Raw genomic sequence first — 25,948 nt, 5'->3', positions numbered from 1 at the left:
TGATTTGCCCCCTCCTTCCCACACATCCTCCAGCATGCTCTTTGTGTTGGTGCATATTTTCCCTTCAACTCTGGGGTTATAAAGAATCTGATTATGTTTTTCCATCCAAACTCTTTCCATATCCTCGATCCTGTTGTTGAATGTTGCACCTCGCATATGTTACCCCATTCATTCCCTGTTATTCCTATCTCTAGTTCTCTCTCCCATTTCTCCCTTATGTAGTCTGTCGTGTGTCCCTTGCTGGTCATTATAGCCCGGTACAGTGCTGATATTACCCTTCCTTTCCCTCCTTCGTATGCCCTTACTATCATCCTAATTATTCCATTCTGTTCTTCGTCCTTGTCCCCTCTTATTTCTTTATTATAGTAATCTCTAATCTGTAGATATCTGAAGTGGTCCCTGTTTTCTAGTCCAAATTTCTCCTTTAATTTTTGTAATGTTTGTATTTCCCCCTTCTCTATCATTTTGCATATCGCTGTTGCCCCCCCCCCCCCTCTCCCACCTCCTGAATCCGTGGTCCAACCTCCCTGGTTTGAATCTCTTGTCATGTGCTACCCATCTCAGAACCCCTGTCTGTTTCTCCAATTTGTGTGTTTTTACTACTCTGTTCCATATGGTCAAGGTGCATTTGGTGATTGGATCTAACAGTCCCTCCTTTTCTTTGAATAGTTCCCTATCTCCCACCAGAGCTTGTATCTTGTATCCCTCCCCTTCTTTTTCAATGTCTTTCCATCTTGCCTCATATCTGTCGTTACACCAGCACGTCACTGCTCTCAGTTGTGCTGCATAATAATAATCTTGTAGGCTGGGTACTGCCATCCCTCCCTCTTCCTTTGGTAGTTGTAGTGTTTTATATCTGACCCGTGGTCTTCTCCCCGCCCATATGAACCTCGATATCAGTCTGTCCCACTCCCTGAATTGATTCTGTGGTATTTGTATCGGTAGTGACTGGAATAGGTACAGTAACCTTGATAGTATGTTCATTTTAATGACCTCTATTCTTGAATTGAAGTCCAAGGGCATTACTGTCCATCTCTCTAAGTCTCTCTTGATGTTCTGATTTATCTGTGTATAATTCGCCTCAAACAGTTTCTCCACCCCTCTCGTGATGTTCACCCCTAAGTATTTAATCTTGTCCATGTCCCATCTTATCCCGTACTGTTCCCTAATTTCCGTTGTTGGGGTATAGTTCCATGCTAAGGTCTGTGTCTTTGTCACGTTTATTTTGTATCCTGAGTAGTGGCCATATTCCTTCAGTAGATCCATCAGTGCCGGGAAGCTCTTGTCTGGTTGCCTCATGTATACTATCACGTCGTCCGCAAATAGGCCTAGTTTATATTCCGTTCCCTTTATCCTTACTCCCTTAATGTCCTCGGTCTGTCTGATCAGTTGTGCCAGTGGTTCTATGAAAACGGCAAAGAGCGTCGGTGAGAGACAACATCCCTGTCTGGTAGCCCTCTCTAATCTGATTCTATCCGTCAAGCTGCCATTCACCTTAACCCTCGCTGTCGGTTCTTGATATAGCGCCTTGATCATCTTCATCGCCCTCCCGTTCAGTCCGAACCTCATCAATGTTTTATATAAAAATGTCCAGCTCACACTGTCGAATGCTTTTTCTGCATCTAGGCTAATCAGTACCGCGCTACCACCTTGTTTTTGTATCTCCTCTACTATGTGTAATGTCTTTCTCACGTTGTCTCCCTTTAATAAATCCAGTTTGATCTTCATCTATAATGTCTGGCATAAACGTCTCAAATCTCTTTGATATTATCGATGTATACATCTTGTAATCCACGTTGAGTATGGACACAGGTCTGAAACTACTACATAATTCCCTATCCTTCCCTTCCTTCGGTATCGTGGTGATTATGGCTTCCTTCCACGAGGGGGGCATTTTTCCCTCTTCCATCGTGTGTCTGAACGCCGCCCCTAACATGGGTGCTAATTCAGTTCTAAATGTCTTGTAGAATTCCGATGGGAATCCGTCGCTCCCCGGAGACTTGTTGTTTTTAGCTCTACTAATTGCCTCTTCCAGTTCTCGTTCCGTAATTATTTTATTTAATTCTTCATTCTGTTCTTTCCCTATCGATGGTAACTCTAGCTTCTCCAGATATGCTTCTATTTCCTCTTCTCCCGCTGCTTTTGGCTGTGTGTATAGTTTCTCATAGTATTCTCTAAATGTCCTCTCTATTTCAGCTGGGTCTCTCAATATTTCATTAGTCTTTGTATCCCTTATTGTGTGTATCGTGTTCAACTTCTGTTGCGTCCTAATTCTCCTAGCCAACAGTCTGGTCGCTTTTGGTCCCCCTTCATAGTACGTTTGTTTCATGAACCTCGCTTTCTTTTCTATTTCCGTCAATAATTCCCTATTTATCCTGGCCTTTACTTCTTTGATTTCTCCGAGCGTTTCCTGTTCTTTTGATATCTGGTGTCTCCCCTCTAGCTTCTTCAGCTTCCCTATCAGATTGTGATATGTCTCCATTCTGGCCTTCTTCAGCATTGCTGTCTTCTCCATCAATTTCCCCCTTATCACCACCTTCAGTGTGTCCCATAGAATGTTCGGATCTACCGCCCCGTTGTCATTTTCTTCCTTATATCTGGCTATCGCCTCCTTGATCTGACTCACCACCCCCTTGTTATTTTCTTTTGGCGCTTTTTTGGTGGACAAACCACCGCACATGTGCACCGTGACTCATGACTGGAGACTAGCTCTGCTAGCACACATAGCCTACTGTGTACAGACGGTTTCAAACTATATTTTAAATTAGAAAGCAAACAAAATAAAAGATAAATAAATCTCAATTTGGTCAGTATTGTCATTTGGACAAGCAAAGCCATTACTTTAAGTTGCAGGCAAGAAAGACAAGTCTGTCCAGTCCACTGTCTCTGGTTTTAAAACTGCCCTGTTGCAGGTCAGAAAACTAAAAAAAAAAACTAAAAAAAATTCTATGTATTCTTTTGATTTTTTTCCCCGGTATCGATTATTAAAATATATCGCGATAATTATCGTTATCGTTATATCGCCCAGCCCTAGGTTAGAACAGTTCAGTCCACAACAGACTAGTTTCCTAGAATAATTCTGAATTCAAAACCACAGAGTTGAGAGAAGAACCATATCTCCATGAGGCAGGTGTTGTGGCCGCACTCTGTGTGTGTATGAGAGAAGAACCATATCTCCATGACAGCGCTAACACACCAGTCGCACACTCAGGCACTCGCGGGTTCCGTGCGAGATCGCGCGCGTGGCCGGGCACACCGAGTCCGACTTCAGATCGGGCGAAAGTGCTCGGAGGAAGGCACATTTACATTGGAACAGCTGTAAATGCCTGGGCCCTCATTCATCAACGTGGCGTAGAAAATGTTCTATTTCCACACGTAAGCACAGAATTTAGAATCAGTGCACGCACAAAAAAAAACGGGATTTACCACACGTGCGTACGCAGGTTCTACGCACACCTGTCTTGATAAATATGACTTTGATCCTACGTTTGAGCTCGTGCACTGTTTTAAGTATTTGCATACCAGAACCGCCCCGATTAACCATATACGGTAATGGACACCCCCATGAAATGTGGAAAAATGGACTAAACCGAGGGAAGCATGTTATAAGACAGGCTGACAGACGTGTACACGTACGGTGATGTCGGATATGATATCTATTAACCATTGCTGCCTGGGCAGCGCAAACACTAATAAAGACCGTGCTGGAATATGACTGCCTTTTTCCGTTTTGTTTGATTAATACCCAGGGATTAAAGTTCTCCTCAATTTTATTCCAAATCGCGAATATAGCACTTGAGGCAGGTGTTGTGGTCATGAGGCAGGTGTTGTGGTCATGAGGCAGGTGTTGTGTGTTGTGGCCATGAGGCAGGTGTTGTGTGTTGTGGTCATGAGGCAGGTGTTGTGGTCATGAGGCAGGTGTTGTGGTCATGAGGCAGGTGTTGTGTGTTGTGGTCATGAGGCAGGTGTTGTGGCCATGAGGCAGGTGTTGTGGTCATGAGGCAGGTGTTGTGGCCATGAGGCAGGTGTTGTGGCCATGAGGCAGGTGTTGTGGCCATGAGGCAGGTGTTGTGGCCATGAGGCAGGTGTTGTGGTCATGAGGCAGGTGTTGTGGCCATGAGGCAGGTGTTGTGGTCATGAGGCAGGTGTTGTGGTCATGAGGCAGGTGTTGTGGCCATGAGGCAGGTGTTGTGGCCATGAGGCAGGTGTTGTGGTCATGAGGCAGGTGTTGTGGTCATGAGGCAGGTGTTGTGGTCATGAGGCAGGTGTTGTGGTCATGAGGCAGGTGTTGTGGTCATGAGGCAGGTGTTGTGGCCATGAGGCAGGTGTTGTGGTCATGAGGCAGGTGTTGTGGCCATGAGGCAGGTGTTGTGGGCTGGCCATGAGGCAGGTGTTGTGGCCATGAGGCAGGTGTTGTGGTCATGAGGCAGGTGTTGTGGTCATGAGGCAGGTGTTGTGGCCATGAGGCAGGTGTTGTGGCCATGAGGCAGGTGTTGTGGCCATGAGGCAGGTGTTGTGGTCATGAGGCAGGTGTTGTGGCCATGAGGCAGGTGTTGTGGTCATGAGGCAGGTGTTGTGGCCGCGCTCTGTGTGTATGACGGCACCACGACCAGAGACCAAAGTGGTTCAACGTTCAAGAAACATGAATGAAATGATTAAATTAAGAAGGCTACTTTTCAAAAGAAACCAGAGTGAAAATTAACGAGAGGGCCAGGTATCAGTCTGTAAATGCACATGTTTTTTTTGGCAAACTGCCCGAGGAGCGAAACCAACAACACATTATCCAAAGCGACTCACAAGTTCTGTACAACAGGTCAGCAGGAAGGGGCACAACTCTTTCAGCTGAGTAACAATGTTCGTCAAACAGTGTTGAAACTTTGGTGCTAGAGTCTTGGGTGCATAGTAGTAAAGACATATTAGCATAGTAGGTAGTAATATAGGCAAGGACGATTATTTAATAGCAAAGGGCATGAGAGTAAAAGACAGTACGAAGGTTAGTGTAGCTGCAAGAGCTACAGTCCTGCATGACGGAATGAATGACAACATGATTCATTGTTGATCTTCAATGGGAAAATCCAACACGTGTGAATGACACCAGGATGAAGCACCTCCATCTATCTCTTCATCAGTGGAGCTTCTCCCGGGACACGGAAAGCATTGTCTTATTCAGCACTCTTACCAAAAGCTCCTTTCAACGGTACCTTGAATAGACCTCCAGTTTAACGATTAATACACCCCTTTTTCCTCTCTGTATTGGAAGCCACCTGCTACATAACACTATACCAGAAGAACCGTCCACAAAAGACTCCGGGACAGTTTGGTCCCCCAGGCGGTCAAACCTCGTCAACATCAACGCCCGTTTGCCGGGACCCACTCCCACGGTCCGCACAGACGTAGCTACGCTGTACACGACACAGGCATACTGTACGATAGGGCTGCACGATTTTGGGAAATAATCTAATTGCGATTTTTCTGACAGATATTGCGATTGCGATAAAATGTGCGATTATAATTAAAAAAAAATTAAGAAGCCCCACAGAGGTTTATTGTAAAATGCGGCTTGCATCTGGCCTACGCACTGGGTCTGTTCGGGACACCGAGCCTGAAAATGTTTCTTTTTACCTGGGAATCGATACCGGTACCCAACGGTACCTTTTTTTCTGTACTTTACTCTCCCTCTCTGAAGTCTAAACTTCACAACACACAATCTAAAACCCCTTACCTCCCTCTCCCAAACCGATCTTGTATCTCAATGGGACTTCCTGGTTAAATAAATAAATTTTAAAAATGTAAAAAGAATTGCGATTATAAATCTTTTTGCGATTTGATAATTGCATCATTCGAAATCACGATTTCGATTAAAAATCAATTAATCGTGCAGCCCTACTGTACGAGCGATCTACATGCAACATCGCAACGAGGCTAGGCCTAACCTCACACTGTACACGCTGCTTAGTGCTTACACACTGTGATCAGTGATCACTGTCCACAATTCAAAGCTATATTATTGTATTATAATGAGAACATCGTAGCTCACTGTAGTAAGATTAGAGCTCCTGTATTGTTGTTCCCAGCTGCTGTTCTTTGCCGTATACATCTTTTATTCTCTTATTCATATTTATTCTATTGCATTCTATTTTTATCCTATTGTTGTTGCTGCTGCTGCAGGGCAGAGAGAGCAAAAACCTTCACACAGCGACATGACGATACAGATTCTAATTCTATGTGCATTTAAAGGTACGACAGTCCCCATCTAGTTACAGGGAGAGGCGATGGTGTGCGCGTGTGTATGAAAAATAAATACCAAGAGAGAGACAGACAGAGAGAGGTATCTAACTGAGCCTGTATGACAGGGGTTCAATCACACAGTGGAACATCAGTCACGGAATGTGACTGAAGGTGTTGGCATCTAGATGTATCCAATAGGGACGGGCATCGATTTCATTAAATCAATGCCTGATGAGTCGTAAAGATTATGAAAAATCGTTTTGTACGCTTGCCGTGTTGTTTCACTAAGTTCACACATTTCAAGCGATGTAGTGATTTTTCTATTGGTATTCAAATAGTTCCCAGTGGGTTTCCCATTAATGACATAGACTGTGGCGGCCCTCCACAGTCTAATTAGTCCCGCCACAGTTGTATAATGAACCAAAAAAATGATGTACCGTAATAGAAAAATAATAATATTTTTTTATAATTTTACTATTTTTTTTAAATATAAAGTTTGCAAATAGGGATGTATCAGTAGTATTGGCAGTGGTAGTAGTCGTAATAGTAATCCACTATATTTTTTAATTTCTAAAAAATAAACCAGTTCAACCCAGTGGTTCCCAAACCTCTCCTCGAGGCACCCCAACCGTTCCATGTATTTGTTAAATTCCACCACCAGCACACCTTGATTCAACTAATAAAGGGCTAGTTAAGTTGAATCAGGTGTGCTGGTGGTGGAATTTAACAAATACATTGAACGGCTGGGGTGCTTCAAGGAGAGGATTGGGAAGCACTAGTCTAGTCGATTTTGTGTTTTGAGCACAAAGTTCATCATAGATCTCATCTAGCCTCTTTATTTTGCTCTCAAAGTGCACCAGATTAATGCATTTAACTTTAAAATGTACAAACAAACTAAAATCCGGGGGGGCATGCCCCCGGACCCCCCTAGAGGGTCGGAGGTTCACCCCCCATAGTCTCTGAAAATCCTGTGGGAAATAGTATCCAATAATAATTGTGTGGGTTTTGCCTGTCCCGAGTGCAGTCAATCCCCTGGGGCAGGGGTTCTCAACCTCTCTGCTGCCAAAGCACCCCTGTGTTCAATAAAATATTCCAGGGCACCCCTACATACGATAAAGACTTTTCCGGTCCTGTCTTTTTTGCTACAATGATGACAAAAGTGCTTGCTTTCAAAATAATATTTATTTAAGAAACCGGGAAACACATTTGTGTGTATATGCCTATATAATGCATTATTAACAGGTGTTTCAGGTCTAAATGGCTTAGTACTGTTGACATTACACTGCTTGTAGTAGTAAATCAAATAGCATATTTCTTTAAATAATATTACAGAAAATTATGCTACAATTACAGAAAAAAATTTGCTATCTGTTGCAGCTGCACACTTTTCCATAAAAATAGCATATTTGGATAAGTGTGACCATTTCTCAAAAACTGAAAATCATGTATTTTTTTTTAAATACAGAAAAGGATCACTAAAGTGCTATCTGTTGCAGCTGCACTGTTCTCCATAAAAATAGCATATTTGGATAAGTTTGACCATTTCTCAAAAACAGAAAATCATGTATTTTTTTTAAATACAGAAAAGGATCACCAAGTTACCATTTCTCAAAAAATATAAATAAATACAGAAAATAAGCACTCATTCACTCAGTGGACATTTCTAGCTCAATGCGAGGTCTGCTGCTGGCTAATAATACGGTCAATACGTGGGGAGATCTTTGACAAGGCAACACGCATGTCATCCTCAAGGCTCAACTTGGCCCTATATTTTGTTTTCAGAGCTGTCATGGATGAAAAGCCAGCTTCACACAGATATGTGGTGCTGAATGGTATCAACACCTTAACTGCTGTATCATGAGATACTTGGTACTCAGAACCACACTCTGAAACTATCTCTCCAGGTGGTATCAGATGAGATTTCATTTTCTGTAATCCAAAAAAAAAAAATCTTTTATTTTGTTTAATCTCAAGGCACCCCTGTTGAGAACCGCTGCCCTGGGGCACCGGCTGGATGGCAACCAAGGAAGACTGGTGACTCTGGAGACCGCGTTTGCTAGAACGCAAAAGGGACATAAAAGATACATCAATCCAGGACCAAATGTGGACCAAGAGGGGAGAAACGGACGTGACGCATAGTGGAGACACTCGGAGACACTCGGGAGACACTCGGGAGACACTCGGTGAGACACTCAGTTATCGATTATTAAAATAGATTGCGATAATTATCGTTATCGTTTTATCGCCAAGCCCTACCAGAGCTTGAATTATCTAATGTATGTTACTTTGATTGTTTTGCTATACATTTTGTTGGCAGTTGTTTTTTTGTTCATCCTTGTATCATATGACTAATGTGTGTTTGTCTCCTTTTCAGGAAGCACGGATGGGGTGAGCTGCCATTTCATTTGGATATTGTTTTCTCCTGTTTTTGTTAGGTAAGGGTAGTTTATGGAATGTAATTTATTTTACCATAGATTAGGTTGGTTTGTGTTGGAGAATAGTGGTGCTTGAAAGAGTCGTACCCTTTCTGCTGACTTGTCGTACAGAACTTGTAAGTCGCTTTGAATAAAAGCATTGGCTGAAGGACCAAATGGAACATGTCCTAATGCCACCGCAGGCACCCAACCTCCGCGTGGGAGAAAGTAAAATGGCCCCCCAAGCGAATGGATAACACAGGCTGGGAGCAGCAGGAAGGGAGGCAGTGGAAAGAGCATCTTGTTGAACAGGTGGGAGGAGTGGAGCTGGAAGCCAGGGGGAGACCGGAGGACGTTGTGGTTCAGGGTCCAAGCGTCTCGCGGCCGGAAGCTACACTCATGTAATGTAATGTGACTTGACGGTGTTAGCATCAAGAAGCATCTAGATGCAGCGAACAGTCAGGTGAACAGTGAACGTACCTATCTGCCCCTCCCCCTCCCCCCATAACAGTGTGCAACTGTGAGTGTTTCTCTATAATTATTTTAGAAGCAGCGGTGGAAGGGGGTCATTTTGGTTTGGGTTCAACATCAGTTTCTGTTTTGGTTCCAATTTAGGCTTATAGGTTCAGTGCTGAAAACGGTTCATATTTGGAGACTGTATTGTTATAAAAAGCACAAATTCTGAACACTTATGGGCTTTTATTGAGTCAGGAACTGAGCTGATTTCTTCTAGCAGCAGGCTGCTCACATTTCTCTAGCAATGGAGCTTGTGGTACTGTGGTGGCCCACTACTGTCAAATAAATATACAGTTGTCTAAAGATTGAAATGCACTCTCATGCCAGTACAAGTGAGTTTTGAGCCGTGCCATTCTCACTCCTACAGTATCTACTACAGTAGCTCTGAAAATCTCAAAGCACATACATTTTGGCCAATTTTCAATTGACACACAACACAATGTTGTAATGGTCAAAACAACACAGTGGTAGAATCTAGGAGTCTTAAATACTTCGAAGCTTCATTCGATGGGCATGGGATTCGAATATGAAAATAAAATTCGATGATTTTTTTTATTTATTTTTTTGCTAAATCAACTCTGCCTCTCTACAACAAGCAATGCTGTTTGTTATTTAAGATGAGGTTGGACTCGGCACTGACAGATTTGTGTTCATTGTGCTGCTTTTATAAAGCCTCAAATGACGGCTTACAATATATTCATGAAAGCAAAGTGTTTTGTTTGTCTAAGATTTAAAAAGGTTTAAACTTTACAGCACTGACAAAGTTGAACAAAGTGGTGTACAAGTCCAACATAAAAAATTAAAATAAAAATAAATTATTTAAAATGTATTATTATTATTTTTTTAATCTCGAAGCTTCGAATTAAAATCGAATCTCGGCCCCGAAGCTTCCAATTCCAAAAAAAATTCGAAGGTCAGCCCTAGTAGAATCACAAAAGATGAATACATGACAGCATGTGTGTGTGTGTGTGTGTGTGTGTGTGTGTGTGTGTGTGTGTGTGTGTGTGTGTGTGTGTGTGTGTGTGTGTGTGTGTGTGTGTGTGTGTGTGTGTGTGTGTGTGTGTGTGTGTGTGTGTATGCATGTGCGCTGCCCAGCTTCTCTCTCACCTCCTCCTCTCTGCGTCCTGGGGGTCGGTCCCAGGCAGACTGATGGTGATGGAGGAAGGTGCTCCCACATCGTACCTCTTCACCATCTTCCTGCACACCTTCATCTTCACCAGGGCAGCGTGGACCAAGCCCGCCAGCAGGCCCACGGCGGGCTGCAGGGCCTCGGGGAAGAAGCTAGCAAAGGCAAAGTGGTCCGACATGTCCCCGCGGCCCCTGCTGTGCCTCTGGTAGAAGCGCAGGTAGACCCAGCCGGACAGGGCGCCGTAACTGTAGGCGGCCAGAGGGGCGGCGCTCTCCAGCAGCCCGGAGAGGCGCAACAAGGCCAGGAGGAAGAGGACCAACGCTGGGGCGGCTTTAAGCCTCACCTGAGATAGGAGGGAAAATACTAGGCTTTAAGGTTCTGATGAGGGGGGAAAATGGCAGATGAGAAGAATCAATACCAATTTCCTCTCTGTGAGTTCAGTAGAAAGCTAAGCTGCAAGCTAGCCTAGCTTAGCACAAGTGGATGAAAGCAGATACGGACAGCCTAGTTTAAAGCTCTGGGAGAGGTCCGTATCCGCTTACATTCATTGATGCTAATTTGTCCATTCATTTGTACACATTATTATAATTATTTATAATGTTGTGTTAATGTCCTATTCGATCTAGCTGTGGTGCTAATGTTCTGGCTGAATGAATGTAGGTGAAACACTGACAACCGGTTTTTCTCCATTCTTGAAAAGTTTAGCGTACTTCGCAGGATATGTATTTTCTGCAGGGCATAACAATATGGAGAAAATATCATATAGTGTGATTATTTTAGCAGCTATTTCTATGTAACTTGCAATGTTATTGGTTAAAGTCTTGGCATGTAGTCTTAGTGATTTCCAATCAGTAGTAGCCTATATTGTGAGAATACATACTTCTATATGGACCGTGTATTGCAAGCAGGGAACAAACTTAACTTTTTGACTTACCAACCATTTGGCTGGTAGATTTTAAAAACTACCAGCCGGGCAGATTTTTTACCAGCCAAAAATTATAAATATCTTTTTAGTATATCGCCATGTGTTATTATTACTATATAATACTCTCATATGCTATTTTCAATTAATATCATAAACAACATAAGGAATATTAGCATAATTTTGAGTGGACTGAAGGAATGAGTCAGCGTTAATACTTTAAATGCAAATAATTTATTGAAACATAGAAGTGGGGTCGGGACACACACACACACACACACACACTGTTTAAACTCACCACCCCCGCATCATATTGTAGTCTGTCTTCAAACTTCCACTCCTCTCGAAACTTTTTTATATTTGAATATCAACATTATCTGTCCATTCTCAGTAATCATCAGTTTACTATAATATACTCCTGTCCTGAGTCCTGACTAGTGACTTCGTCGTCTTTCCAAACGCACACACACACAGGGAAGGGGAGAGTGCCCCCCCCCCCCCATTTCCCTTTCCTCAGTCCACACTGTCTGCTGTTCACTATGGCTCTGCCTCGTCTGATCAGGATTATCTTGTTAGCTTACGTTAACGTTGTAGTGATTGGTACATAAACGTTGTGATGTTGAACATGTAGATTGAACATGTAGATGCATTTGACTCGTTGTGAGAAGAAAAAAAACACCACAGACTTATTTTGAGTCTGTAGGCGCACTGCTGTGTTAACGCTGCTGTGTTTAACGTAGGGGTGGACGGTATGGTCTAAAATGTATATCACGGTATAATTTGAAGCATAGACGGTAACGGTATATATCACGGTATCATCGTTTTTGATAAAAAAAAATTTTTTATTTTATATAATTTTTTTTTTTTTTATAAAATATATATATTATATAATTAGACTTGTACTTGTATTATCTGCGAGACATCGCCACCACGCAACAAGCTCCACTGTCTGTGTGTACTCTAGTAGCCTCCAGCTACGGCCAGGATTCTCCGGAGCTGCACCTGGACCTATACTCGAGTAGCCTCGAGCAGAGCTACGGCCAGGATTCTCCGGCGCTGCACCTGGACCCTATTGTATTGGTATAACGTTAGCAAGCCCTCAGCTCGAATACGCATCAAATCAGTGTTATAAGACATTGATATCAGGAGCTATCTGTAGCTACTGCTAGCCGGATATATAACGTTAATACAACGCCTCAGTGAATTATTTAGTTCAATGGGACATTTCGTTTTGAACGGTGAACTAACTTGCGTTAACGTGAGCTAACAGGTAGCACACACGTCTCTACTAGACTTTGTGGAGCGTTTGTTGATGTCAGGAGCTATCGGTAGCTGGCCGACTAGATACCGTTCGGTTAGACAATGCCTCATCATGTATTAAACTAAAAGTGAATAGTTGACTGGGTCATTTTGTAACGGTAGCTAAGCTAACGTTAGCTCAGGGAGACGCCGCCGTCCTCCCGTGTGCCGTGTCCCGTCCCACTAGACTACTAGACCCGTGTTTACATGCGTGCGGTAGGGGCTGGCACGCCTACTGCGCGAAGCCTCCTAAATAACTTTTTCCAGTTCGCACATATCTATTATCTATGACTAATTCTATCTATTTTTAGGGGCAAATGCGAGTGAAATAGTCGCGCTGTGGTTACATGACGTCATTGCTATTTTAGAGCTGCACTACCGGTTACACGGTATAGTCAAAATCCATACCGTAGAGCAAATTCATACCGTTTATACCGTATACCGTTTATACCGTCCACCCCTAGTTTAACGCTGCTCTGTTTTCAAGAAACACAGAGTGGGCGGATATCATATGACTCGCGGAGTTGCTACAGGTTTTTCAAAATAAGAGTATCATATGAACCGAACGTTGCTGCTAGCTGCCGGAGCCCAGATATTATGATGGGGCAGAAATGAGACCCGCAGAGGATTTTCAAAATAAGAGTATCGATATGAACTACACGCCAGATGGCGGGCAGACCTATTATTTTTAGTTGCCAGACGTTAAATCTACAGGCCATTGGCGAATGGCGTGTGGTTATTTTGTTCCCTGATTGCAAGTCTGCCAGACTCTTCTCAGTTTCACTTTCGCATTGTCATTATATAATACATTTATAAATAATTTATTATTTTATATATATAAAGATGTATTAAAGAATACATCGGCGTATGGATTTTTCATTTCGTCTTCTTGTGATATCAATAGGAATTCAACAGTCTATTTTCCAGCCTGTCTAAATCTATGACAAAAAGCTTACTAGGCTTTACATCTGTCCATTAACCCTTTATCTGCCGGAGATTATTCTCATCTTAATCCCTTCTCTGCCAGTACTGTAAGTCTATGGAGATGTTCCCCTTCTTTGCAGGGCTATAACTTTTTAAATTGTATTGCTAAATTGACATTACTATGGCCCATTCAACATCAAGTATCTATCGTTTAGGATGTAGCAACGTTCTACTTTTTCATTCACACATTCATACTAAAATACGGTCTAAAGTATAAATATGTTTTTATCGTTTTCTGCAGCATTCCATAGAACGTGAGTTATAGCCATAAATACATATATTAGATCATCAAATGTAGTTTGATACTGATTGACGTCAGATAAAAAAATTCAATTGTACAAGGTCCTAAACGTCATGACTCATCATCTGATGTTGACCGGAGGGGGTGGGGGGGGTGGGGGGGGGGGGGGGTCGTTTATGATGCAATGACCGACGTTAAATGAATCATGTAGTATGGGTGATATATTGATCATAGCAGTTTGTATCGAAAATGGTAAACAAACCGGCTGAAACTCACCCCAGTCTCCTCGTAGAGTTGGGTGATGAGCGTGGAGCAAAAAGATTGCTATTATGGGATGTTGATATATGCGATCCATTTCCAGGTTGTATAATACTATATACGTCCAAATAATGTTGTTTATTGAGTTATGGCAACCGATCGATTATCCAGTGTGTCGAGATGGATATGGGTGAGCACCACTTCCGGCCGCTCACTTCCGGTTTTGGCAACTCGCCGATCGGCCACCAGGTGGCGGTCTTGAACCGTTGGAGAGTTGAGAGGAGATCTACAGCACCCGTCAAGTCTCCGTGGGTGAAATATGATTGCCATGACAGATTTTTGAAATATTGATCTCAAAGACGCTGTAAAATGTCATTGGCAGATTACGCATGGCGAGGAATGACGTCTAAACAAGTCATTGGCGATTAAAGGGTCCATTAAGTATGTGAAAACTACTTGGCAATAAAGACCTTTCTGATTCAGATTAGCAAGTCCCCTGTCATCTCAGGCATCTCTCTGCCCCCCCCCCCCCATAACAGTGTCCGTCAGTGAGTGAGTGTATTTCTGAGTTTGAGTGAAGCAAGTCTGCCAGACCTTTTTAGTTTCACTTTCTCATTTATTATAATCTTAATTTTTTTCTTTTTTAAATGTATTTAAAAAGAAATGCCCATATTGCAATTTCCGGCATATGGATTTTTCGTTCCGTCTTCTTGTGATATCAATAGGATTTCAACAGTCTAAATCTATGACAAGATCTTCAAGCTCTGATCTCTTTGGCCTCAACTAAGCAGATCCACAGCTTTTCTGAACACAACAACACATCTGCAACACTCACCTTCCTATATTTGATTGATCCCTGTGAACTGGTAAATTCCTAGTACGTAGCAAACTCTGAGGTTTACAAGTTTACAAAAATTGCCTGAATGGAATTGCATAATGGACACACCAGTGACACAACTATTTGAAGTTACTGTATCTCAGAGACGAGGTTGAATTTGTTCAAAGTCTTTGAGTTTCACCTGAGGGAATGTCAGAACCACTGAGGGACATTGGTTAACGTACACAACTCAACACTAAACTCGCAACATCCTGGCACCCTGCTGTGCCTCATTGAAAAGACCCTTTCCCCGGTCATCATACCTGTGGCACTCTGAGCACCGTCGTGTCGCCCATGGTCTGCTTCAGAGCCACCAGGACCCCTCCCACAAATCCGGCCGCTCCGTGGATGCGCACGCCAAACAGGTAATCCAGATCAAAGGTGGCCACGTAGGTGAGGAGGAAGGACAAGCCGGCCAGGAGGCCCGCGGAGATGTTGACCACGGCGAAGAAGATCAGGAGCTCCAGGGCACCCCACAGCGGCTCCAGCAGGCGTCCGCAGGCCACGACGATCCCCACGTTGGCCGCCACGCCCCAGATGTGTTCCTCCACCACGCCCTGGGTCACCAGTGTCCACACCCAGAAGTTGGGTGGGAAGAGGTAGCCCGGGGTCACCCCCAGGGCGTACGGCGAGTCAACGACCCATGAAAGCAGGTAGAGGAGCAGCACCACAGCGTTGATGGACTTGACCACCACGCTGGTGCTGGCCAGGGCCCCCAGGAAGTGCTGCCGTGCCACCGGCAGGTAGCGGTTCATCGCTAATGATCTCTAACTGCTAGTCAGTTGCTTTATTGTATGGCAGATGTGGTTTTGCCGGCATGTGATCAACAGCGCCAAGCAGAACAGATTAAGCCTCTGGCTCCTGGCAACAACATCCAACATATGATATAGGGCCTCATCCGGGATAAAGCACTCAATCAATTGACCAATCAATGAAGTAACAACAAGTTTGATGATGAGCTCAGTCAAGGTTTAGCATTTCTATTCAAATCAATTAATCCATATCAGTGTTGAAAACAAAGGTCAAATTTTGTTTGTTTGTTCACTATCCCAAAGCAATAAAGTGTGAGGAGATTAATCACAAGTTTGATTCTAAGCTACAAATGAACAAGAGGAACTAGATAACAAGCAGATACGCTTTAGTGTGTTAACCTTAGCAAGCACACCTGGTTTTAGACGCCTAGCTTGCGACCTTCACTCGAGGTGGACAGAGCGAACGTGAACTCCATCCACTCCGAAGAAGAAGTCACCATCGGTCAGCAGGCCAGAGGCTGGGACGAGCGACCGAACAAATCTGAGCTGGAAACAAATCTCAACCCAACTTCTCCAACCGATGAGCTGGGTTAGCTTGTAAACACAACAAGCTAGCTAGCGTCAAGCTAGCTGTCAAACGGGCAGTCTCTTTTGACAGTTGCGCTGTTTTACGTCCGCCATTAAGGATTTACAATAGACTACGCCTTCGTTTGATTAACGGAGTAGTAGGAGAGTTCGTCAATAAACTCCAACGACCTTTAGTAACGTTACCGCCGGGGAAATACACTCCTCTCTTGAACATCTGCGGACGGTCCGTCGGCCCGACGTGCACCGGGCTGGTACCAGGAGTCCCCGTAGCTACAGTAGCAACAGGCCTCCAAAACAATGTTGTCGAGGATCAACACGACCGTTGACTCACGCGGAATTCACAGTCTCTTCGTGTGATTGATCACACACATTCTCTCCGTTTAGTTTAGCGTTATTCCGAGTTCCGATAATAGATCACACACTGGTTGTGAATTGTGTTGTTATCTGTTGTGGTGGCACTCCTCCTCACACACAAACAGCACTGGGCAGCAACTCACTTGCCTGCCTGGTACCGTCATCAACCATCGGTCAAAAAACGTCAAGTCACGCGACGTAGAGCAGCCGAGCTGCATGCTGGGGAACTGAGTTCCCGTTGCCTTAGACAGACACAAAGACTGAATGAATGATGAATGAACACTTTATTTAACAGATTGCAGAATGGGTACAATACAGTACGGCTCAATACACACAATTGTTAAGGGGATGCAGACCAGAGAAAGACGTTTGTCTTGTTTACATCAGGGTCCCCCATTTTCATTTCATATAGTGACATTTATGACATACACAACATACATGACATTTATGGCATAGGGACATACATGACATACAGGTATTTAGTACTGACAAAGACTTAAGGCTCTAGAAATGGACCACTTTTTTTTCTTCACATTTGGGGAATAAGGAATAAGTTGGCCATCTTCGCGCTTGAGAACCATTGCAGAGACTTTGAAACTGAAAGACAAAACAAAAACGTGGTGTTTTTCTACTTTTTCTCCTCCTTTTTTCTGTGATTTTTCTACCCATTCCAATTTACCTCTCGTGCCAATTCTCCCTCCCCTGTCTTGAACGTTTCTAGCATATGCCCCCCACTGGTCGGTTGTAGAAGCCTTGCATCACGTGTCCCAGGCATGCAGTGGTGGTCAAACGCGGTTAAACGCCATTTAGGCTACGTCACTGAGGCAGAAGTGCGCGCATCCTATTATTATGCAAAGTCTAGGTGATAAGTGCCGGCCGGGGTATACGGCGCGACGACACAAAAATGACTCGTCGCGCCGTATATGCACCCCGGCCAAGGAAATCGGACCAAAATGAACCAATGCTCCAGCAGTATTAACCAACGCTGACTGAGTGGGTGGGGTAAAATTATGGCAAGGGGTAGAATTTTGGCACAACACCGGCACTTATCACCTAGACTGTGTGTGTGTGTGTGTGTGTGTGTGACGTGTGTGTGTGTGTGCGTGTGTGTGTGTGGAGTGTTGGGCGTGTGTTATGTGACAAAAGACCGCCCGTCTCGTCCCCAGCTCCGCCTCATGAAAGAGGAGAGAGAGACATGTATGCGCGTGCACGTGGCGTTTGGCCTTGGCCCATATTACGACTGCACCACTGACGTGTCCCCTCTGGTACACGAGGAGGCAGCCTGTCACATCTTTTCACCTGCCAGCGTGGACTCTCATTGGCGAGGTGTAACGTGTGGGAGGCTCACACTACCCCCGCCATTTCCTGTCTCTGCTGTGCAGGCGTCCCCCAACCGACCTGTAGGAGTCGCTGTCCACAACGTCCAGATTACCACCCATCGACTTCCACCCGCTAACTCTGCCAATGAGTTAGTATGACGGCCGGCCCAAGCCGGAGGCAACGCCGACAGCCGGAGTCGAACTCCGTGTCTCTTGCGTTGGTGACGAGCGCAATGTCTGCTGCGCCACCCAGCCGCAGACTTTTCCCATTGTTGATGACTATAATGCTACCCACAATGAAAGTTTGTTAGTTAGTTTTAAGGCCACCAGAGGATGCACGTACTTGAGTAGAAATACTTAGTTACCTTCCACCACTGGGTACATGTAGCAACAACCAAGCTGAATAGTGTGGGTGTGTTTTAACAGGGCAGGCTCCTCACTTATAGAGTAGGGTCCAGCTGCAGCCTTGGAGATTGTTCCAGATTGGACAACTTCCGCCCGCTCCCACGACATTTCTCCCGGGACAGGACAATGTGCGCTGATTGGCGGAAAGTACGGAAGTATCTCGAAGTACGTCTGACGTATCTCGAAGTACATCTGACGTATCTCTACGTTAGCGAACGTTAATTGAACGTCAAAAGCCGATGCAGTTAGTTAACAGTAACACGCAGTGTTGTGTCTGGGTGATTATCTGTTCTTGAGAAGTGTTTTTGCAACTTGTGAGATTACGTTTAGGTATGGCAGAGCCTGTGTGGTTTCTAAGGGGATTATTGGTGATTACTACTGGTTGCTACATGGCTAGTTGGTGATTAATTATCACAATTCTTAATTAACCAAAATATCCCCTCCCGCACTGTACTGTAATGTACTCTAGTTAGGACAACACATTACAGTTCAGAGGAGGGGAATCATTCCTCAGCTGGAACGATGTGTCAACTGCTGCACAGCATACCATTGCCCGTTCTGCAAGCCTGGTTTAAGCCAACGTTTAGGAGCAGGGTCTTAACACATCTGGACAGACACAAAAGGCAAGCAGTGCAGCACAAAGGTATTCCCTGTTGTATTCATTGCATGTTGTTTTCTTTCTTGTGATTATGGGGCCAAATTTCCGTTCGCATTGCTTAATTGATAATTTGGTGTATATTATGCCCTTCAGCCTATGTGGAGCTACTATATTTTCTTCTAAATTTCTCCAGGATACTAATGCTTGGGGATCAAACCATGTTGTTAGTGGTCTTAAAGTGTACGCCTTAAAGTAGTGGTAGAAATCTGGAAATGCCATACCTCCGTCTGAAGAAGTTGATTCTACAGTAGGTAGGACGTCCATCTTAACTATTGATATGAATAAGTGTCAGTTGTAACTTTTTTTTGTTTGACATGTTTGTTTATTTTCAGTTGATAATAATACAATAAAGACACAGTTGTTTAAATGTTTATTTTCTTAATTTAATTTCCTATACCAGTGGTTCTCAAACTGTGGTATGCGTACCACTAGTGGTACTTGGTGGTACTGCTGGTGGTACTTGAAAACATTTACAAAAAAGCACAAAAAAAAAGAAGAAAAAAAAAATAAAATTTTAAACATAACATCAAATTAGACACACAGGCATTAACAGTAAACATCCAGTAAACATTTTTTTTGCAGTCAGGCCACTGAACTTAGAAGCAGGCCAGGCCAGTGTTTCTGGTTGCGGTGGCGCTATAGTTAGATAACCTAAGTGGGGAACAACCAGGAGATCACTGTGACAGAGAGTAATGCAGTCTAAACAGTCATACATCTTTAATTCAACTTCAGCCCTGATCATAACCATTTATTTTTAGATTTTTTTGTAATGTCAGATAAAAAATCTGACATTACAAAAAATCCATCAAAATCTGTGTTGCTGCTAATCATTGACACATGCCTAGCCTGTAACAATCCCCCCCAGAAAAATGTACTTTGCATTTGATATATTGAAAATATTTTACTTTTTGTGTGTTTTTTTTAACAATAATTTGTGATGCCATCACACAAACTGGCATTTAAAGGGTAAACATTAAAAAAATTATTAAATATGTGTTTTCTTTTCTTTTTTACAATAATTTGTGATGCCCATCACAAACACTGGCATTTAAAGGGTAAAAATTCAAAGATTCCTGCACCAGAATGCAGGAAATTAAGTTTTTGTAACAAAATAATTGTGTGTGTGTGTGTGTGTGTGTGTGTGTGTGTGTGTGTGTGTGTGTGTGTGTGTGTGTGTGTGTGTGTGTGTGCGTGTGTGTGTGTGTGTGTGTGTGTGTGAGTGAGAGAGAGAATGATGGACAATCGCTTGCTGTGTGAGAGAGAGAGAGAGAGAGAGAGAGAGAGAGATAGAGAGAGAATTAAGTACATTTGCTGAAATACAGTTGTTCTTAATTTTCTCACTTGCTATGTGAGAATGTTAGTTATTATGTTCTCAATGCCCCTTGCATTGTATGAGAACTTTGTGTGGAAGCGTTTGCTAGTTCTAGTGCTATCCCTTTGTACATTGTGGCTGTCTGACAAAAGTTAACAATAAATAATGGTATTAGGAATACATTTGCCTCCTGGGTGAACTGCGCATAGCTGAATAGACTGTATTTTAACGCCGGTCATATGGTGGTACTTGGAGAGCCAGCTACGTTCTCAGGTGGTACTTGGTGTAAAAAGTTTGAGAACCACTGTCCTATACAATGTAGGAACCGCGCAAGTGATTGATTGGATGAAAATTGTATTAACAGATTGCAGAATGGGTACAATACAGTACGGCTCAATACACACAATTGTTAAGGGTATGCAGACCAGAGAAAGACTTTCGTCTTGTTTACATCAGGGTCCCCCATTTTCAATTCATCATAACATATGACATACACGACATACAGATAGACAGTACTGCTACATCTATACATTTATGACATACCAGATTTGCAAATACAGTATTGTTTGTGATACAAAAAGAGTCCAGAAAAGAGAGTATATACATTTGACGTAGAAACTGTACATTGTAGGAGGTTGGGTAGGTGGGGGGGGGGACTGTACATTGGAGGTGGTTGGGGGGGGGGTCGGGTAGGGTGGGTGGGTGGGGGACACTGTACAACTGTACAAGCAAAACTGTACATTGGAATATTGACAAAACCATACTTGGTCATTTACTGTACATTGGAGGGGGTTGGGTTACAACACAGGAGCAGAGTATAAACAACAGTACAGGAATGAGAAACAGTCTAAATGGGTTTTAACATTTTAGTTTATTTCATGCGGATATGATCTGTAATACCTGATCGGTACAATATCTACTAACCTGATCAATACAAGCCCCCCCCCCCCCCCCATCTCGTCAGCGCAGACGTACTTGCTTTTGATTTTGACGTTCAACGTCAGACGTACTTCGAGATACTTCCGTACTTTCCGCCAATCAGCGCACATTGTCCTGTCCCGGGAGAAATGTCGTGGGAGCGGGCGGAAGTTGTCCAATCTGGAACAATCTCCGCGGCTGCAGCTGGACCCTATTGCACTTATAGGCTGAAGTTACACAAAGGGAAGACAGGAACTCAACTTGTTCAACTTGACTAACAGGGTGAAACATTAGGCTATCAGTTTCCTTTTTTTCCTCCCTCAATAATATGTTATTTATGTACGTTATCATTATGTAAACAAATGCACATATGGATTGTTTGCTGCAACGTTTCTGAATGAATTGAAGCATTAAATAAGCAAAGAATTAAATTAGGATTTCCATAACGATTTGTGTTTAAATAGCCTAGCCATTTGAATTTTTAAATTAAATGCTTCAGTTTAATTAAATATATATTTTATGTTAATAATAATATTTATATTTACATTTATATATTTATATTTACCGCATATATATATATATATATATATATATATATATATATATATATATATATATATATATATATATATATATATATATATATATATATATATATATATATATATATATATATATATATATATATATATATATTTATAGGGCAAATATAACTGACATAATAGGGCATATACCATCATCTTGCACCATGACCTTTTTACACTGCCTATACACTGCCAGGCGTCAGGGCAAGTATAAGTGCCTATCTTTTATGGCGTCTTTTACGTCTTGAGCAATAATATTTATTTTCGTGGACGAAAAATACACCAATCTCAAATTTCCCGACATAATGCTACCTGCCTCAACAAAATCCGTGCCTCGGTTATCCAGATACAGATGAATTATCATCTCAGAATAGTATAAGTGGCTATCTTTTATGGCGTATTTTATGTCTCGAGCAATAATATTTATTAGAGGCTCCATTATTGCAAACAAACGAAAATGTGAATTAAAGAAGTTAAAACGAATAAAGGCCGCGAACACCTGAGCTACTTGGTCGTTCATGTTGACTAATCCAGTGCTGGAAAAATATGTCTGGATCCTGTTCTCTACAACGTTCTCACGGGACGTTGGTGAGGGCACGCGGACGTCGGTGTCTAGTGCGCATGGGCGTTGGACGTGAACGGCTCCGGCTCGCGCAAGGTTACATGGCACCGTTCCAAGGGACTTTGAGAACGAAAACCCCCTTGGAGCGGTGATGCTAGGAGAACAAAAATGCCAGCTAAAACGCCATTGCCATTTAACTTGGACATTCAAACGAAATCATTCGAAAATACAACGTTGCTGTTTTCCCCTCGTGTAACCTGGGTGTAGGGACCTAGCTCATGGGGAACAGCGTTGTCTCCTCTCTGAGTGATATGACGTGTGTTTCCCAGGTTCTAAAAACCCTCCCGTTCTGTCGGGGTCCCCCCATGGGTGCAGCTGGCAACAGCGCACAGTGGATGGGACCGGGATCTCTAATCTACAGTTCTTAGCAGGTCAGCGCCAGTTAATTAAAGGGCCCGCAACCGCTTTGCGACTTTTACCACATTATGGTTTCGGTGTTGGGATAGATAGAGAAGACGCTGGGTTAGGGCTAGTATTGCAATTTGCCCAGCCCCACCCTCCGTTCACGGGTTTTGAACCCTGCTCTGTTGTCAGATGCCGCGGCAGCGACAGCCCTGGCCGACGAGATTCGAATGAAAAGATCTCTGTTGGCAAAGCAGGTCATTTTCTCTCTCCCTCTCGAAAGGGATGTGATGAGAGGTGTCTACCCCCGATATTTTCTGGTACCCAAGAAAACGGGGGGAATCAGACCCATACTGGACCTATCTCCGTTCAATCTGTCGATTGTGGTGAGACCATTCAGAATGTTGACCGTCTAAACACCTACTGCAAGGGTGGGAGACTGGTTCACTTCCATAGACCTGAAGGATGCATATTTTCACATCCCGATTTTTCCTCCTCACATTTCAGCGATATTCCTGCGTCTTCTCTTTCACGGAGTAGCGTACGGATACCGGAGAGTGCCGTTCGGCTATTCTCTGGCCCCTCGCACTTTCACCAAGTGCTTGGAGACCGCGCTAGGACCTCTACGTCGTCAGGGAATAGGAATCTTATTTTACTTAGATGACATACAGTACTGGTCCTTAGCCAGTTGGAGGAATCCGCCAGGTCCCAGACCAGGTGGGTGGTGGAGCATCTGTCCAGTCTGGGCTTCGCTGGGAACTGGAGAAGAGTACTACTCTTCCCAGCCAGCAGGTGGAATATTTGGGTTTAATCCTAAACGCAAGGTCTATGAGGGCAACTCTCTCGGGGCGGTGCCGGGAAGATATTCTCAGTGCGCTCAGGGAGTTTCATCCTCGCAGGTCGGTTACAGCGTGGTCGTAATGCACCTGCTCGGCAGGATGGCGTCTGCCCACTCCGTGGTCCCGCTTGGCCTCCTCTTTATGAGGAAAATACAGAGGTTGTTTTTCCGGCATAAGAATCGACCCTGTAAGTAAGGGTCAAGTGGAAGCGCCTGAGAGTCCCTATATCAGTGATAGGGGAGTTCGACCACTGGAGAAAGACGGGGACCCTCATCGACGCCTCCCTCACAAGGGGGAGGGGGGTATGTCGGATGGACGCAGTAGGGGGCAGTCGATATGTACCCTACATATCAATGTATTGGAACTGAAGGCAGTGCATTTTGTCCTCAGGGAGCTTATCACTCTCGTGAGGAACCAGCACATCCTGGTCAGGACAGACAGCATAACAGCGGCTTATGTGAGCAGACAGGGAGGAGTGCGTTCCCCTGTCTCCACCAGGCGGCAGTCGAGCTCTGGCTATGGGCATCTCGCTATCTGCGCAGCCTTAGGGCTCTCCACATTTTCGGGTAAAAAAAAATGGGGGCAGACTTAATGTCACAAGGAGGTCCCCACCCAGACGAGTGGGGACGGGACCCGGACATAGTCAGACTAATCTGCAATCAGTTCGGGTAGGCCACCGTGGACCTGTTTGCGAGCATTCAGTCCCACCAATGCCCCCTGTGGTTCGTAGACGGTCGGAAGGACAACCCTCCTCTAGGAATGGATGCCTTCGCTGTATACCCGTGGGCACACAGAATACTGTATACGTTTCCCCCATACATCTGATACACCAGTTGTTGGAGCAGGTATGTCGGGAACACAGGACTCTTATCCTGGTTGCACCGGACCGGGGATCGGCCTGTTGGTTCCCAGTTCTAATTCAACTCTTAGTGGCTCCACCATGGCCTATCCCATGGTCTCGGGAGCCCTCTCTCAGGCACACGCGCGTGTTTCGGCCATCTGTCCTGCTGCTGAGAGGTTGAATTTGGAAAGGATAGTGTTAACGCTGATGTGATTGATACCATCCGGAGCACGCTCGCTCCGTCCACTACCGTGGTGTTTGCAGGGAAGTGGCGTATATTTTCAAGAGTGGTGTCAGGGTTTGGACCCGATGTCATGTCCTCTAAACTCGGTTCTGTCCTTCCTTCAGTCTATCTTGGATAGGCTCTCGGCTTCGACAGTGAAGGTGTATGCTGCGGCTATATCTTCATGTCATATAGGCTTCGAGGGCAAACCGATATTCAGCCACCCTCTTGAATAGGCTTTTATGTAGTCCATACCTAAATGGTGCATTTATATAGTGCTTTCATCCAAATCACTTTACAATTTGTTCCTAACATTTTACCCATTTTCTCACACACCGACGGCAGAAGCAACCAATGCAGACTTCTTGCTCTTCTTGTCTTACTCAAGGACACTTCGACACGCTGACCGGGAGAAGCGGGAATCGAACCAGGAAGCTCCTGATTACCAGATGACTGCTCTACCTCCTGAGCCACTGTTGTCCCATACCTGTTGAAACCAATATTTGTGCTATCTGTAGTATATATCTGTATATATCCTACTCCTACACTACTAGTTACACTGTTTCAGTTAAAACGTAGCTAAGGCCGCCTAAGCATAATATGGAACACTCACTCACATGTCGACTCACTCACTCTTAAAATGTGATGAGGGCAGTTCTAGATCCGTATTCATCCCTCTTCACAGGGCTGCCCCCTGTAAGTCCATTCATTGATTAATCGGTTATGTCCATTTTCTATGCTTTTTCCATGCTGAATGAGTTATTTCATGAAAAATTATGAGCACATCTCTGACAAACACTACATTTAAAGAAGCCCCTCGGCGTGATTCTAGGCAGGTCAAACTAAATTTGACAGATTTGTCGGTGAAATCAGCGAATCAATTATTCTACAAATCCGACGACTTTTATTCTGCTAAGAAGTTCTTTAGTTTGAGGACAGCCACACTATTGTTACACAACTATTCACTGTATTCAGCCACTGTTGTTACGATCCTGGTAGGCAGATAACTGGTATTTGTTATCAAACAACAGATGTTTACCAGATCGACATTGCAAATAAGAAACCTGTTCTTAATGTTTTATTTGGCTAAATAAAGGTAAAAAGATGTTAACAATCAAAATATAGGTGTTCCTATAGTAACGTTTCAGAACAGTTGGAGGTCCCGACTCGGAGACAGAGAACGTTCCACAGGCTTGAGACGCCATGCGCCAAGCAAGAACGTCCCACGAGAGGGTGGCTGAACAGTGTTCTGCCCGCAAAGCCCACATGACAAGAAGATATAGCTGCGGCATATACCTTCACTGTCGAGGCCGACCGCCCATC

The 25,948-nt window shown here is 43.9% G+C and overlaps 1 protein-coding gene across 1 annotated transcript in view; it reads right to left on the bottom strand.

Moving 5' to 3' along the window:
• Nucleotides 1-16,687, bottom strand: part of tmem115 (transmembrane protein 115) — a 20,212-nt gene extending 3,525 nt beyond the window's left edge. The window contains exons 1-2 of the mRNA XM_084333911.1: nt 15,132-16,687; nt 10,266-10,630 (exon numbers count right to left, since the gene is read on the bottom strand). Of these exons, the coding sequence (XP_084190037.1) occupies nt 10,266-10,630; nt 15,132-15,623 (857 nt within the window). The 5' untranslated portion in view covers nt 15,624-16,687. The remainder of the gene's footprint in view (nt 1-10,265; nt 10,631-15,131) is intronic.
• Between the last annotated feature and the right edge of the window lie 9,261 nt (nt 16,688-25,948).

Source organism: Notolepis coatsorum (assembly GCF_963971535.1).
Source record: "Notolepis coatsorum genome assembly, chromosome: 17".
Taxonomy (NCBI): domain Eukaryota; kingdom Metazoa; phylum Chordata; class Actinopteri; order Aulopiformes; family Paralepididae; genus Notolepis; species Notolepis coatsorum.
This window is presented reverse-complemented; position numbering and strand designations above follow the sequence as displayed.